A 16,745-nucleotide genomic window follows, 5' to 3' on the forward strand; every position below is an offset into this window, starting at 1 on the left:
GGCTACAGCCCACTTCGAACTGCAAAAGTACCGGTAGCAGTATAACAGGGTAGAAATGAGGTTGAGTGATAGAAAAGGTCTACCACTGTAGGTTTTTAAAAATTGTAGGATTACAGAACCACCCCTTGCACAAGTATAGATCTGACATAGGTAGAAAACCTTCAACCACAAGATCATGTGCTTTGCGAAGGAAACCAAGTTGGTATTGAAATCTTTAAATCATTAGTAGAGCATGCAACAATTTCACCTCTAAAGGAGACTAGGATGTAATGTTAGAGTAATTACTGTGGCTGATGTGGCCACCTCCTTCCGGCACCCAACTTTTCAGAACAGATCGTCAATATCCAAGGGACGGGGCTTAGTATCAAGGTCCTTTCTGACCGTGTAAATAGTAAAATATGAATTTTCCCATTATTTTTTTCAGCTTTCAGGTACGCACATTAATCTACAAGAGAATTCTGAGAAAGTTTCGACTACAGTGACTACTTCAGTCCCAATGAATTGCACATTCGATATAATAAATCCAATAGTTCGTAAGTTGCTATTTTCATATATCTGACTATGTCTGACTTGTCCTAGGCCTACTGCACTGCGCATAGATAATGCACGCTTTTTTTTATTAATTGTTTTAATTTGTTCTATTATTTTACTGTTAAAAGGAGTAATATGTAAGTATGTTAAGCATATTGAACGGATACGATGCATTTGTAAAGTGACTAGTGTATATGCAGTATCGGCGATTCCATATTTTTGTAGGGGTGGGAGCAATGACTTGATTGAGCCACTAAGGCTGGGGCCCGCCCAGAACCCCAGTGGGGTGCGGGGGCATAGCCTGTGGGGCTCACGCATTCTAGTGGTTTAGATGACCAATTTAATTTATTTCTGAGGAGGAAATCTGACAAATATAATGCGTCGGTATAGGCTCAATAATGTAGTTTGTTGATCTATTTTTACCCACTCAACTGACAATTAAAATGAAAAGAAGTCTCACACAAACAATTTTTAAGTGTATGACTATGTTTCTATGAAATGGCCAACTTATATTTTGATAGGGTGGGGCACCCCCTTGGAATCTCCGCAAGTGTATATGTGTGCAAGTTTAATTTTAACGCCTTGTTGTGTTTTTCCATAGCGTCCTTGTCTAGAATCGATGTGGTAATAGGCGAGTGTTCTTTAACAATTAATGGGCCAGATAGTACTTCATTCAATACAATTGCCGTGAGAGATTTTGTACGTGATGGAAACACAAATCTCACACTCAAAATTCAGCCACGTGTCGGATCCTGCAATTTAAATATAAGCGATCCAGTGACGTATACCATTGAGGTAATGTGCTCTTACAGGATGATTGTTAAGGCAAGGGAAAGAGAGAGAACATATTGATACTACATAATCATAAAGACTTAGTCAATTGTTAGTTACTGGTTTAATATAAGGCTCTTTTAAAGCATATGGAAAACCCAAAATGTACTTTAGCAAGCGAAATAATGCAATTAATCTAGTAATTTTAGCTTAAGGGTCTACAGAAAGCCTGTAGCATGGGGGTTCGAGGGGTTCACAGGGGCGGATCTGGAGATGTCCCAAAGGGGGCCGAAAGTGGGGCCCATCGAGATAACACCACCCCAGGGGCCGGGGAATTCTCCCCTCCGCGAAATATTTTCTAGACGCCCGAAAATATCTCTGATGCGTTTTGGGCGATATTTTTTTTCCATTTTTTTCCTTTGATTTATTTTTCACTTTCAAAAAGGGGAAAGGGACGGCCCCCTAAATCCTCCCCTGGTTCGAAAAGAACCACGTTGAAATTAACTCCAAACATTTGACATTTAGCATTTTTATGAATTGGTGATGTTTTATCCTGAAAAGATCGTCTTCATCTCATGGCGGGGATGAGGTGAGTGTGGACTTAAAGTGCCCTTTTGTTTAAAGTTAAAACATCTCTTTAGAAATCCTGCCTACGGGATTTATAATGCGTCACTATATGCAATGTAAATGGTTGATCTTTTTTTACCCACTCAACTGACATTTAAAATGAAAAAAAGTCTCATACAAACATTTTTCAAGTGTATGACTATGTTTCTGTGAAATGACCAATTCATATTTTGATAGGGTACGGCTATATAAATTTATATTATATGCTACTATGTTTTTTCAGCCGTACCCCCATTGTGTATTAGAGTGTACCTGACGATTATTTGAATCTGTTCAACCATAAAGCCTCTGTGGTCTAATGGTTATGACATTCGCCCTTTACAGCGAGAGGTCGTAAGTTAGAATCCCGTCGGAGGCATTTTATTACATATGTATTTATTTATTTATAGCACAACATTCGTTGAGAGTTATACTAGACGAAGTACAATCATGTACTTTATTCGAACACTGTATTTTATTTATTTATTCTGTTTACTGTAAGATAGAGATGGTGGCAGGTTATAAAGGAAAATAAACTCCTATTCCCAATGGGATTCACCTACCATAGTACTGTACAACCAAATATTCAATTTTAGCCAGCATATTCTTAAGCCAGGCACCGACGACAGGACGCCGTCTGATCAGAATTTAGTGATCCTCATTGAAAACGGTCCGTCGCACGCGCCTCGTCACGCCGCGTAACGGTCTTAGTGGAATGACTCCCTGCTGTCGCAGCTTGTGCTTGCTTTAACCTGGTTCAAAAACGAATTTTCAACTGTAGGCCTACAGTTAAAAGACATTGGTTTACTTGTTTGATCATCAATCTGAGTTAAATCCCAACCTTGATGTTAAACCTTTGTAGGTATCGGTGGAAGATTTCGATGGAGGACGCTGTAATGCTGCCAGTGATCCACATTATAGGTCTTTTGATGGAAGGTTCGTCACATGCTCTTCATGTATTATTATTATAAATTCAGATATTTAAAAAAAGAAAGATCAATAATTTTTACATTGTTTAGCACTACCTAATTTAGCAACTATATTTTATACAATATGAAGGAAGCCTAAGTAATTTATCAAAACATTGAGCCTGAAAATAGGCCTATATTGTAAGCGTTTCAGATAGCCGTATTCTTGTGGCTCTGATCAGCTTCTTTATACGCTAATACACAAGCCGGTCATTCATTTAGATTGTTCTACTCTATAATTCATTTTATGTACTATCTTACCGAACGTGGTTATGTTTACAGGAAGTCAGCCTCTATAATTATTCGGCACTGTACTTTAAAATACTTTGTCAAGTATCCAGCAAATTGCGAATTGAAAGTTATGTTGAACATGAACTGAAACAGCAATTTTCTAGACAAGTTCTCTTCTGATTCTAATTTGGAAACATGCTGATGATCAACAGCTTTCGCCGACATATGCAGCATAAATACAATAATTGAACATAATTTAAAATAACCCTGAAAAAATATCAGTTTGGTACCGTACTACTCATTAAAGATTAAGTGCTCATCTTATATATCGTAATGAGGAATTCTGTAAATTAAGAAGGATGCACAGTCGGTGACCATTTTTTAAGAGTCAACTTAAAACATTTGCTCCTAAGCTTGGCTTCCATACAATCGCTCACGCTATCACCGACGGTTTTCTGGTGATGCTGATCGGGGAGCATTCCCGATTGCACTGAACACACTGTAGCGACAGTGTAGCGATTTTAAGGTACCGAGGCTTAAAGCATTCAGAGATTACGGTAACTCTCAGATGGATGTACCATGATGAGGTTTACCTTGCTTGGTCGACATTTATAATAATGACTAATCCTATAGACAAAATTGCCCTTTTGAAAAGAATTTAAAATTGAATCGAACCATGAAAAGATGATGAAATCGGCCTATAAAAAGTATTAAACCATGCGAATCTTTAATGCAGACTTATTCAAGGTTATAAATGTAGAAACAAGCTCCAATTTATGTTAATAATATGGCTAGGTTTATCATTCCCTCACATATGTTGACATCATATCTGATATTGTAACTGTATAAAGATTATTACTTGACATGTTTGTTGAGTTACTCTAGATTTTTAGCTTTTACCATAGTTTGCATTGTAAGATGACTCAGTTCTCTGAATGAATTAAGCTGTGGTTATTGCAGTGTACCGTAACCTAAGATAAGAGTAAAGTTTTAAAAGATAACTCAAACTTATATCTGATACTGAATTATAGTTTTTTCACTTTAGTTGTTTATTATTATTATTATTATTATTATTATTATTATTATTATTATTATTATTATTATTATTATTACTATTATTATTATTACTATTATTAATTATTGTTAGTCTATCATCATCATCGTCATCATATCATCATCATACTAGCCTATTACGATTACTGTTTTATTATTATTATTATTATTATTATTATAATTATTATTATTATTATTATTATTATAATTATTAGGTACTATAACTGGTACCAAACCGGAACCATTATCGTGCACCAGAACCTTTACAGAGATTTTGAGGTAAAATAATTAAATAAAACGATTTTTTGACTGTGTTTACGTCTTTGACAATATTTGACAGATATGCAGATATACGGTAACTATTTATCCAAAAGCTCATGCTGTACATTGAATTTTCGTCTACATAATGCGTGAAAGGCTTTAGATGAATATAAGCATAATATAGAATATAAGATGATGATGATGATGATGATGATGATGATGATGATTGATGATGATGGTGATGATGAATGTGATAATTATGATAATGAAGAAAATCGAGATGATAAACATGGTAATGATCAAGAGAATCATGATGATGAAGACACTTACAACAACGACGACGATGATGTTCACCATAAATTACTTCAATAATGACAATGATGATGATGTCAATGATATTTTTTTTTGCATATAGAATTATTAAGAATTATTGTGAAGGTTAGTTATCCTTCTTTGCATTTTGTATGCTATGATATCTGTTTAAACAAGATCAAATAAATATTTAGGTACATGGCCGTGCGTGGAATTGTTGGAGCGTCTCTTGCTTGTGTGGAGTCGTCATCCGCGAGGGTGATGATGTCGCCAGTATTGATATGTGTGACGGCCAGTTTAGTTACTCACCTCCGAAAGTTAAAAAACTCAGCCATGTTACCTACAATGAAGGATTTAAAATATACAGAGATAGCTCTGGGCGAAGATTCACAGTAAGTACAGTACACCGGAATGTGCCCAGGTCATTGGTGGCATCAGTGACCGACGGGGAGCGGGGTGGGGGTCAGGGTAGTTTTAAGCCCCACCTACGGACAGGCTAAACCTGTCATACCACGGTTATTCACGACTCGATGGACCAACAGGATAAATTGGCCTATATCTGGTGGCCAATGAAAGAGGGAAGTGCCAAATTGAAAGATTATCATAATGTTTCAAAGTAGTGCCACTCACGAAGACAACTACATTTAATCATGGAGCTATAAAATTAATTTAGCATTTTTAGAACTCGCATGATTTAACAACGATATTTCTATAGGTCACCACACCATCCGGATCTTCAGTGACCGCTGTCGTTACAAGGTATTGGATCACGGCTATCATCACTGTTCCCAGTGATGACTTCGGTAATTCTAATGGCTCTTGTGGATATTTTGACGGAAACTCTACTAACGACTTTTTGCTGCCTTCAGGAGAAACGTACATGCCGACAAATGTTTTTCAAAATTATCAGCCTTCTAATTTCACTGATTCATGGAGGTACGATTTAAGACATTGTGTACAATCCAACCTTTGGTATATGTAGGGTTTTAATTATACCTTCTTGGCCTAGTATAATACATACTCCAAGTATCGAAATGCACGCCATCGTGTCGGGGTTCAATATTTCGACATTAATTATGTCATCATTCCTGATGATGACATAATTAATGTCGAAATATGATGACATAATTAATGTCGAAATATGATGACATAATTAATGTCGAAATATTGAATCCCGCGATGGCGTGCATTTCGATACTTTATGTATTATAGGCCTACTATCTTATCTGAGATTAATCAGTGGACCTTTCGGTGCTTGGCCTACGTTGTTAATAGGAGACGGTTTGTAATATAATTCTCTCAAAGTGCATAAATAGTATTTGTTTCCTTTAGATCTAACTCAGACCTAAGCTTGTGCCATAGTATTTGGACAATTAACCATGAGACAGTCTATCAATGAGGCGTACGGTAATCTATAAACGATAACTAATTCAACCACTGTATTTCATCATCTAGTATTAGCTCAGTCGGCTAAACTGGTGGTAGCCACTTTCTGTGCGCTGATCCGTGGATATGTCTTGGTCCCCGGTTTAATTCCCATTGCTCCTGTTCCTGTATTTCGTCATATTTATTATCATTATCAATTAACTCTTTTTTCTTCAATTTTTATTTTTTCATCTTTTTATTTTTCGTCTTCATAATTAATCTCTTCGCTGGTAATTTTATTAGCTCCTTTCTTCAATATTTTTGTTTGTCTCCAGTTTCTTTTCATCTGTGACATCTTCCTTCCAAAACTGTTCTGTTTTTCTTTTATTGTTTACATAATATTAATTTTTTCTTCGCAATTTACAGCGATAGTAGTTTTGATAGTTTGTTCAATCGAGACCTACCTTCTGTGCCAACAATGACACCATCCACCTACTGTAAGTGTATGTCAGTCGGTACTGATGAAGTGTGCTCGAGTGCAACTATGGTTAATAACGTGTATGCCGTCTTCCGATCTGGATTGATTGATATTACAGATAATGTTGCATCAGGTGAATCGTCCAGGTGGGCCTATTTTTCATAGATACGTGTACTTAACATCAATCTTACCAAAGCGTCATGACTTAATAGTTGTATGTGTTTTATTTTTTTTTTAAGTATGATGAATCATAACAATAATACTACTAATAATAATAATGATGCAGGGGTGGCGCAAATGGGGAGCTCCCCCTCCCCATCGGGAGAAAATCCACAAATTGTCGGGAAGATTATATTTTCTACATATTAGTAGACTCAAAAATCGATTAAAAAAGCCCTTGAATCCCCTTAATAATTGTCATATTTTTCGGGGGCTTCGCACCCTCGACCACATCGACCCCTTCGTCGGGGCAAATGCAAATCTTGGCACCACCCCTGTGATAATGATGATAATACAAATAATGATAATAATTAACAATAATAATAAAAACAATAACAATATTGTGATAACAATAACACGAATTGATATTATTCTGCTTAAAAAATATTAATAATAATAGGCCTAATTGAAAGAATCCATGCCTTCAAATTTCTCAATATCAGTGGCACTCATGCTAGCATTAAAATAATTTAAATAGGCCTACAGCTTCACTTAAATACTATAGAATAGTATTATAAATGGAATAAAGGGAAACTTCTAGGTAGACAATGAACAATTATATGTTAGATTCACGTATAATAATATTATCATACGTGAATCTAACAATTATATGTTAGATTCACGTATGATAATATTATTATCATACGTGAATCTAACGTCATAATTTTAGGTTAGTATGACCCATTCGGATCACTATTTTCCAACATTGCCCTCAAAACTTTACAATAATTGTCTAATAGTACCGTGTTTAATTTAACTGAGGATGACCAAACATGTAGAACAACTACCATATTATAATATTATAACAACAAGATGTTGGCTACGAGCTTTCAACCATATTTTGTTACTTTTTATTTATGCAAAAAGGCTGTTAAATAAAAAGCCTGATTCTCAGGGACTTAAAATGTTTCGAAGATCAAAAATATCAATAGAGAAAGGTATCCACAGTCGTATTTTTTTTTCTGTATTACGGTACTTCTGTTCTCATTTGAATTTATAATGATGTACTCTCGTTTTCTCTTTTTTTTCTGTACCAATGAAAGAAATGAATAAAAAAAAAAAAAAAAAAGTTGGCTATCGATAAAATGCATTGGGCCTCAGCTACTAGCCTGCAGTGCACATAAATTTGCTAATTACGACCTTGATTTCCTGACGGTCTTGATTCCTTACAGGAGACGCCGTTCCACAGGACATCACATTCAGAAACGTTCCGCATTTGAACCAACCAGGACAAATGTCACAAATGAGACACTAGCATGGCCATCAAATGGAATTACAGAACAGAATGCCACTGATAATTGTAACTCAACGCTGATAAACTCCGAAATCTATGCAGCATGCAAAGACCTCTTTGAAAACACAGATGATCTTCTAAACGAGTGTGTTGAAGACATCCAGGTTAGCCTACAATTTTGAAGGACTAACAAAATGACGTAATACAATCGCAATACAAGTCCAAGGACAATGTTGAATGTGTAGAAACTTTATTGGGAGATGGACAGGTTAAGCAGTATTTCTGGGATATTTGTATAACAGGGAGGTCTTTGAGTATACCCTCCCTTGCAATAAAAATACTTTCTATATCTTGCTACAAAGCAAAGTTTCTTCTTAACTTATTTATCAGTATCCTTGTATTAGAAGCTATTCTTTCACTATCCATTATAAAAGTGAAGATGTATTTTTTTCATGACAGCATCATTCTGGTTTTGGCTGGCCTTTACACGTTCCATCATGTCGGCGTGATTCGACTTAAAAGGCTGAATGTCTTAAACCATGCGATTGCTGATATTCTGCCAAAGTATAATTGATAATTGTCATTTGTCAATACAGTATTTAGTATTTAATCTTGACTTAATGTGTCAAATCAGCTTACAGGTAGTTTTGATAGCGTGAATGATATACTGGAGAGATTCCAGAGCCAGTGTGAGACGGCAGTAGTAAATAATTACAACACTTCAAGTGGTAAGTAGGTTCGTTGGTATCAATCACTACGAATCAAATCCTTACTCCTCAACTTTAGATTGTATCCTACACCAAATTGATTGATGATTGATTGATTGACTAATCGAATTATCGAAGTACATAATTAACAGCAGATTCACATCTACGAATAGTCTACACTGTAAAGGACCAGTGGCGTATCAACAGGGTCCCAAAAAAGTCGCCGCAGTCACCCCTCCCCCTATTGAACATCATGAAAATCACACTCAAGTAGTTAAAAATCACCTCATATCACCTTATTTTGCGACCTAGCACCTCCCACTTAATGATCGTACTCCTACTCCACCTTCGCCCCTCCCCCATCAGCTTCCATATTTCAAGACTCCTAGATACGCACACTGTAAAGGACATCTAATGGTAATTTGGAAAATATGGATGCCATGTCATTGTTAATTAGAATGGTAAAATATTGTTGTCACTAATTATAAGACTTAAAAACATGGGGAAAAGGGGCGTAACTGCCCTTTTCACACCCCCCCCCCGGTTTTTGAATATTAAAAAATCTCTATCTCATTCACCGTTCTGTCTTAGAAAAATCAGTTCTACAACATATCAATAATTTTTGTTCTCCAGAGTCTGACTTTAAGGACTTTTACAGTATATGCTTTCAAGGTTTCGATGTTGTTTTTTTTTTCTGTAAATGCCATGTGAGTTACCAGTATGTCTTTTTTTAAATTTTTGCTAGGAAATTTTACGGACGATGCCTTGGTGGTGCAGCTTGAAAGTCTAAACTGCCCTGGACAGTGCTCCGGTTATGGTAACTGCACCAACGGCATGTGTTCCTGCAATGATGGTGAGTGCAATGAATTCTAGCACATCTTTCTATGCGATGGGTTGATAATGGTGGAATGTTCTTCCATGGGTTGATGAAGGCACTTATGGCAGGCAGACACACAACGTTGGAAGATGGGGGCACTGATTGCATTCATAAGGAGTTTCTTTATTGTTATTGCCATCATAATTGGCATAAGAATTATTATTGATATTGTTATCATCCCCAATAACATTTCTTTTATTTATTCTTTGCAGGTTTTGAAGGAGATGATTGCAGTGTCAATTCAATGGTTTCTCCAGAACTATTTAGCCTTAATGATGAAAAAACCTTACGGTGTGATGTTAGAAATGATGCTTGTGAAAATATCTCAGCTATTGGTGGCCCTTTTACTGATAATGGCAACCTCAAGTGTCAATATGCTGAAGATGGTGTAAGTTATGTGTATTATTTTCTAAAGTATAACGCAACACAACACTTTATGATAATGAAACCCAGTAGCCTCATGAAAAGCTGGTCGTTTCAGATGATGATGATGATGAGGTACAACTTATTTTTCTAAGACAAACAACCAGGAATGGTTAATGAGATACAGAGTTTTAAATATATAAAAACTGGTGTAATAAGGCGTAACTACATTTTTTAACCTCACACCCCCCAACCAGTGTTTAAATATTCAAAAATCAGTGTCTCATTAACTATTCATGAGTTTTCGCAACCCTTTATTGTCTTAGAAAAATCTGTTGTACAACATATACAAAGAAAACTTTTCTTCGGAGCCTGGCTTTAATATTGTATGTTGTATTTATAGGACTCTACAAGTATTTCTGTCTCAGCATCTTTCGAGAACTTTCTTGAAATAAAATGCCAGTTTGGCGAGCTTGTTTCTACAAATTATGATAAACAAAAAGTAAATTCTAAAGCATCGATGTGGTTAAATGTGCGAGTGAGTACCGGAGAAGGTGATACGAGAAAAAGCACCGGACCAGGACTCACATTTATTGTCTATGACCCATCATTGGCATAGTCCTAGGCTGTCTCTTATACACATCTTAGAAAACACATTACAAGAAAGTATAAAGACATTAAAGCACATCAAATGTCCACATACGTAAACACACTGTTCAAATGTCAGATAGGCCTATTATATAAAAATAATTATAGAAATATATACTAAAATAACAGCACTAAGTATTCAAGTTTCTCATCCAGTTCATATACATTTTAGACTCACACATGCAAGATTTCACAAAGAAAGATGGAAAATTTCTTGTTACAAACATCTGACTTGCACTACAGTGTTTCGGAAGCCCCAGACATTTTCTGAAAGCATTATTCTAACACATCTGCAACTGCTTGATATTAACCTGAGTAAGCTTACCCCATAGGCGGCTGCAATACATACGGTAGTGCTGCAATAGGATTTAAACAGATTACACTTTACCTCGTCAGAGCATTTGTTAAATTTGCGCCACAACATGTTAGCACGTATGCAAGTAGATCTGTATTGACGTCTAATATCATGGGCATCATTAAGATCACGAATCAGAATATGACCAAGGTACTTAGTTTAAGCAACAAAATCTAACTCTTCACCATAAAGAATAATTTTATACTCTTCACCACTTATCCTTTTATGTGAGAACAACATACATAATGAATTTTTAGGATTGAATAAGATATGTTTAATACCATATGCTTTACAAATACTGACGAGCTGTTAGAACACGATTTAAAGAAGGCGCTAAAAGTGCCATGTCATCTGCATAGCTTAGTTGTTGATTCACACACCAGCATTGGTACAGCCAATTATTAAGCTCATTGTTAAGATCATCAATATACAGATTGTACAACCATGGTACACCAAAGGCGACATTATGTCACTTTGCCTCACACCATTGGTAAATGAGAACCATTTGGATAAGCAATTGCCCCACCTAATACTAAATTTGTGTAAACCATACCATGATGCAAGCATCTTAACATTAGTTAAATGATGTTTCTCTCAATAAGCTCCTGAAGAGTGTCCAGTGATCCACTCTGCCGAATGCTTTAGAAGCATAAATAAAGTAAGACTGGACTAGAATTACGATTGTAAAACTCAACAACTTGCTTCAGTACAAAAATGTATGTGTCAGTAGAATGGCAGGTTTTAAAGAGGACTGGTTATCCTCAGACCTTAAATCATATGTACCCGACAATTTAATCAACACACTTTCAAAAACCTTGCAAGGGCAATGCCTATAGTTACTTTTTGAAGAAATGTCCCCAGATTTACTCTTCCTCTTTGAAATATCGACTAAATCACCTAACATTCTGCTCACACTGAACGCCTTTTCCTAAATCCCACCCTATTATATTCATAATTATTCATTAATTAATCAGTAGGCCTAATCGCCTTTATACAGCGAGATGTCCCCTCGTATCAATCAATAAACTCAGTAATTCATTCAGTGATTCACTTTTGTTCTTGTTTTATATTTTATGTGTTTTTAATAGATTTTTATTAATTATTCAAATGGATATTTCACATGAATCTACCTAATTGATCTGATACTACAAGTCATGACTTCTGACTTCACCAAACCTGATTAGGGGATTATTTCTGATCAAATGATTGATGACTGGTGCTGGCACCAGTATAGAAGTGTATCAGCATTTTTGTATGTCAACAAAACTGATCATCTTAGGTAGAATCGGTTGGATTTTTATGGTGTTTAATTGTTTTTGTGAATTGTTTTTATAAAAGTGTAAATAGCACATAATTTGATCATTGACCACGATGTAATCTGATGATGATAAAGTGATATAAAAGGAGTGACGTTTTAATAAATTAAATACTTAATTACTATAACTGTACAATAACCAACCACATTTTTTCAGCTCATTTGATTCAAGGTCCTAATGGACTAAGCACCGGCGCCATCATTGGCATAGTCCTAGGAGTAGTCTTCCTAGCGGTTGTCGTCATATGTATCGTCGTGGTCGTCATCAAAGGCAAGTCAAGGAAAGTGGGAGCATCAGACAACGATTTACAGCAGCAGCCGTAGACAAGTTACTCTACTCATTAAACCTCTTCAAAGAGTTTCTACAAATTGGAAAACTCATTTAGGAGATATTATAACTTACACGCAACAAAGAAATGTTTTAAAATGATTTGAGGAATATTCGATTTGGGTTCATTGTTTTCATATAACGTATTTTATTCAAGTACTGCGATTGTCACCGAGTAGGTAAAAATTGAATACCTAACACAACGAAACGTTGCACAGTGCACAAACTTTGTATTTGAAATTAAGCAAGTATAGAATATCATTTGGTAAGAAAGTCTAAATAAGAAACTAATATTGATACTATAGGTCTACACACAATTAAATTGAAATAAACGAATGGGAGATGCAGGTGAATTTAGTTGGTGGTATTCCTACTACTGTGGCTTAAACTACTTATACAAATATGACGGTTGCTAAAGTCAAAAGCATTCTGATGTAATATACCGGTATAAGCACGCATGTGGGTGTGATTTTAAGTAAAAAAATGTGTTGCACTGTCATTTCTATATTATAAGAAATGTAATTATCACAGTAATTATATTTGATTTTACTAGAACTTCCATAAAATAATGTTTATGGTATATGAGTTTAATGAATAGTTATGAATTACGGTTTCTGTACTTATTCACTCCGACTGTGTGAAGGTCCTACTTGCATCCCGACCCGTGACCATTCTTAAACGTTTAGAGTATCATCCTGTTGAGGAGCTCAATCATCGGTACTCCCAGATCCCAGAAAATTCTTTTAATATTTTTCTCCATAGACTCTTAATGACAACATTGCATTCCTCAATGGCGACATACCTAGGCTTTCTTAAAAAATCTGATGTAAATATCATAGTGATAGAATTGCTGTGTTGCTTCAATCAATGTTTTTAAATAGGTTAAAATAGTTATATACATATCTAACTGCCGTGTAAAAGTACTAATCAAAAAATCCCATTGAACACTCACAAATGGAATTCACTTCTTCAAAATGTACACATTTGGTCGTTTATATTCAGTAAACAATATACGATGAATTTTAGGGTAAAAATCGACACGGCTTCACGATATAACAAGATGTAGGTTTTTTTTATAGATCGCATCAAAATTATACGTGATACTAATTAATGATGTATATAATATTACATATTCGATCCATATGCAAACATTTCTGACAACCACCTAATACTGTATGTGAAAAATTAAGCTTTTACAAGTTTGTAGTTCGTTGTATATATTGTTTATTTTGTGGGCACATATACAGATGAGTAAAGCTTAAATGAAAATAGGATGTTTAACTACTCTCAACCGAACGCCGGCCGGCTTGAAGAAGTCTTTCTAATGCTGTCCAGCCATCGATTTTCTTGCTCCTCCTACTCGTCTTTCTCCTTGTGGTTTTTCAGTCTTGTATCCTTCTTGGATCTCTTGTTGGCGTTGGTTTTACATGGACATACCATCTTAATTTATGTTTAAATATGAACACATGGAATCATGATTTATTTGCTAATGCTTTCTTTTCAGCTCTGATGAGGAGCTCTATAAACACTCTGCTGATTAATTAATAGATCTTATTTTAACTCTACTGCCTCTATCATACAGTCCTCATGAAGCTAATTAATAGAACTTTTTTAGCTCTAATAAGAGTACGTTTTGTATAAATATTTAATATAAAAATAACGCTAAAAAGAAAAGATCGACGTTTCGACTCCTTCATTGTGTCAATTTCAAGATCAAATGATGAAGTATAGAATATACAGCAACTATAATCAATAGAAAAAAGCTAATCTACAATGTCAAAGTTCATAAAAGTGGGATATTAATCCCTGTGTTAGATAAAAAGCTTCTGCTTTGACAGAGTCACATTGTTTATTCAGACTGGGTTTTAATTGTCTAATAAATAGCATTTCATGAATGAGACAGTCAAATTTGTTCTTACATTTCTTTAAAATACTGAAACATGACTCAATACTGCTTGGGCTGATATGATGGTCCTTAGCATGCTGTCCTAACAGAAATCTTTTATGTTCAGCAATACGTTGGTAGAGGTGTCGGTTTGTGTATCCGACATAAGTCACATTTAAATCTGTACACAACACACTGCTGATTTATGGTTGTAGGTTTTCTTTCTGTTTTCTTAATTTCATCACTTATTTTTCTGCTGCTTGTGAAAACAGGAAAATGTTTTGGTCTATTTTGTTCCTTAGTTGAGTTGGCAGATTTCTGGTCTTTGAAGGGTGGGGTAATTCGGATGGGCAAATATTTCCTTCTCGTCGGCTTCAGTATTACTGAATTTATTTATCAGTCTCTAGAGTTGACTTAAACATTTGAATTGTGGATATGATGAGGTCATCCGTGTATTCAAGGCGTTTTTTTAGATCTACTGGCTCTATTATACTGTCCTGAGTCATAAGGAGCTCTAGAAACACTCGGCTGATTGATTAATAGATCAGTTTTAGTTTTAGTTTTAGTTTTTCTACTGCCTCTATTATACTGCCCTCATCGGAGCTTTCGAGATTACGAAATCTTGTTTTTTTTCCTGTACTTAAGAAGTTGTTTTCCTGTTATTTGAACTTTGAGGATTGTTTTGTATCTCAATCGAGATCAAAGGATTTTAGTAGTTTATTGTTTGCATAATAATATAGTATACAAAATTATGAGTGATATGTGTGTGACTAAACCCTGTATTTCGAAAGTATCTTTATATGTTTATCACTACATATATTTATATAAATATAAATATATTTATATAAATATAAATATATATTAGTATTAAACTGTTATCCTATGTACATACTACTTTCCGAATAAAACAATTATTAAAGAATTATATAGTATTGTATTATATATTATGTAAAGAAAAAACTCTAAAATACTTTTCGCTGCAATGCTTTATATATATATATATATATATATTTATTTATTTATACTTATAGATAAACATAGAGGTTCGTATGTACCCTATTCAGACTACACTCTGTTGCGATCGGTTACGATGTAATCGGTGGTAATCCAAAACTGATTACTCCCGATCGCAATCAACGAACGCATTCAGACCAACACAAACACATTTTACATTCTAGGGCCATAGGCCTCCGGTGGCTAGGCCTATGTTGACTGACCTCAGCCAAACAGTGCCCGTGGAATTCGTTGTGATCGGATTCCGTGGTAATCGGGAGTAATAAAGTTTGTAGCACCTAATCGCAACGGGTAACAATTGCAAAATCGATTACGATTACTTATCGACTACTATTGGTGAGCATTCAGACACGATTTTACTTTGCGATTGGGTGCGATTGGGTGTCGCAATTGCTACAACCGATAGCAATGCGAAGCTAGTCTGAATGGGGTATTAGTATGATGAAAAGAGATTCTTTAAAAGTGATAAAAACATAAACTATCAGATTATTTTCAAAAGTATATATTTAGTATTTGAATGAACCGTCCATTGTAAACACATTTCATGTTTACATAGTTCCGTCCAATTAAAAAAGATAATTGATGTGTAAGACGATGTATAGTTCTCAATCATTGCTGATGTTTTGTGTTCATCTTAATGACGCCAGCAGATGTATACCATAACCCAGTATAGTCTCAAATTTGTTGAATCCCCAAAAATCCCCACACCACACTTTCGCAGAATTGGTCCCGCGGCGTATTTGGTGTGTTAACACGAGGTTGTGGGGAAGGGGGAGGCACCATATTAAAATAAAATGAAGGGGAGCCAGAAACTGAGGTAACTATTCAGTATTGAGCATTTTCTTACTATTATAAATTAAGTACAGTATACACTGAGCAGCCGGAGGGGGAGGGGAAAAACGTTTTCTTCAGGTATCACAATTTATTGTTGTAACATAATAGGCCTACCGTGAATAAAGTTATAATACTCGAACTAATAACAATAACAGCAACATGTTCTCACTATTTTCTACTTTCCATCTAAAAGGGAGATGCAAAGACCTAACTTGTGCACAGTCATCAATCAACGTCATATAGATTCTCTTCGTGTATGATGGTCAATAAGCAGTTGCGCGTGAATCTTGACCATGGGAAACAGAGTACTTCATCTGTACAATTAGAATAAAAACTGGATGGCTCCTGTACGCCTTGTCAAGACGTCATTAAGTGCTGGTGAGGTCGAAT

General features: G+C 35.3%; 1 protein-coding gene across 1 annotated transcript; it reads left to right on the top strand.

Annotated features, from left to right (window-relative positions):
• Positions 1-175: 175 nt before the first annotated feature.
• LOC117108040 (von Willebrand factor D and EGF domain-containing protein-like) lies at positions 176-10,595 on the top strand. The gene is made up of 13 exons (XM_033249887.1): positions 176-202; positions 425-533; positions 1,133-1,326; positions 2,771-2,844; positions 4,376-4,439; positions 4,928-5,125; positions 5,449-5,669; positions 6,525-6,722; positions 7,968-8,193; positions 8,664-8,757; positions 9,482-9,589; positions 9,826-10,001; positions 10,380-10,595. The coding sequence occupies exons 1-13, from the start codon at positions 176-178 to the stop codon at positions 10,593-10,595; spliced, it is 1,905 nt and encodes a 634-aa protein (XP_033105778.1).
• Positions 10,596-16,745: the final 6,150 nt, after the last annotated feature.

The sequence above is a fragment of the Anneissia japonica genome, unplaced genomic scaffold (genome assembly GCF_011630105.1).
Source record: "Anneissia japonica isolate Jap-2015-1 unplaced genomic scaffold, ASM1163010v1 scaffold287960_len3192837_cov198, whole genome shotgun sequence".
Lineage (NCBI taxonomy): Eukaryota > Metazoa > Echinodermata > Crinoidea > Comatulida > Comatulidae > Anneissia > Anneissia japonica.

Excerpts from the sequence above, each read along its gene's own strand:
- LOC117108040 (XM_033249887.1), top strand. The coding sequence starts at position 176 with ATGTGCTTTGCGAAGGAAACCAAGTTG. Across the intron at positions 2,845-4,375 it reads TATAGGTCTTTTGATGGAAG|GTACTATAACTGGTACCAAA; the intron begins GTTCGTCACATG and ends TATAATTATTAG. Across the intron at positions 9,590-9,825 it reads CATGTGTTCCTGCAATGATG|GTTTTGAAGGAGATGATTGC; the intron begins GTGAGTGCAATG and ends TATTCTTTGCAG.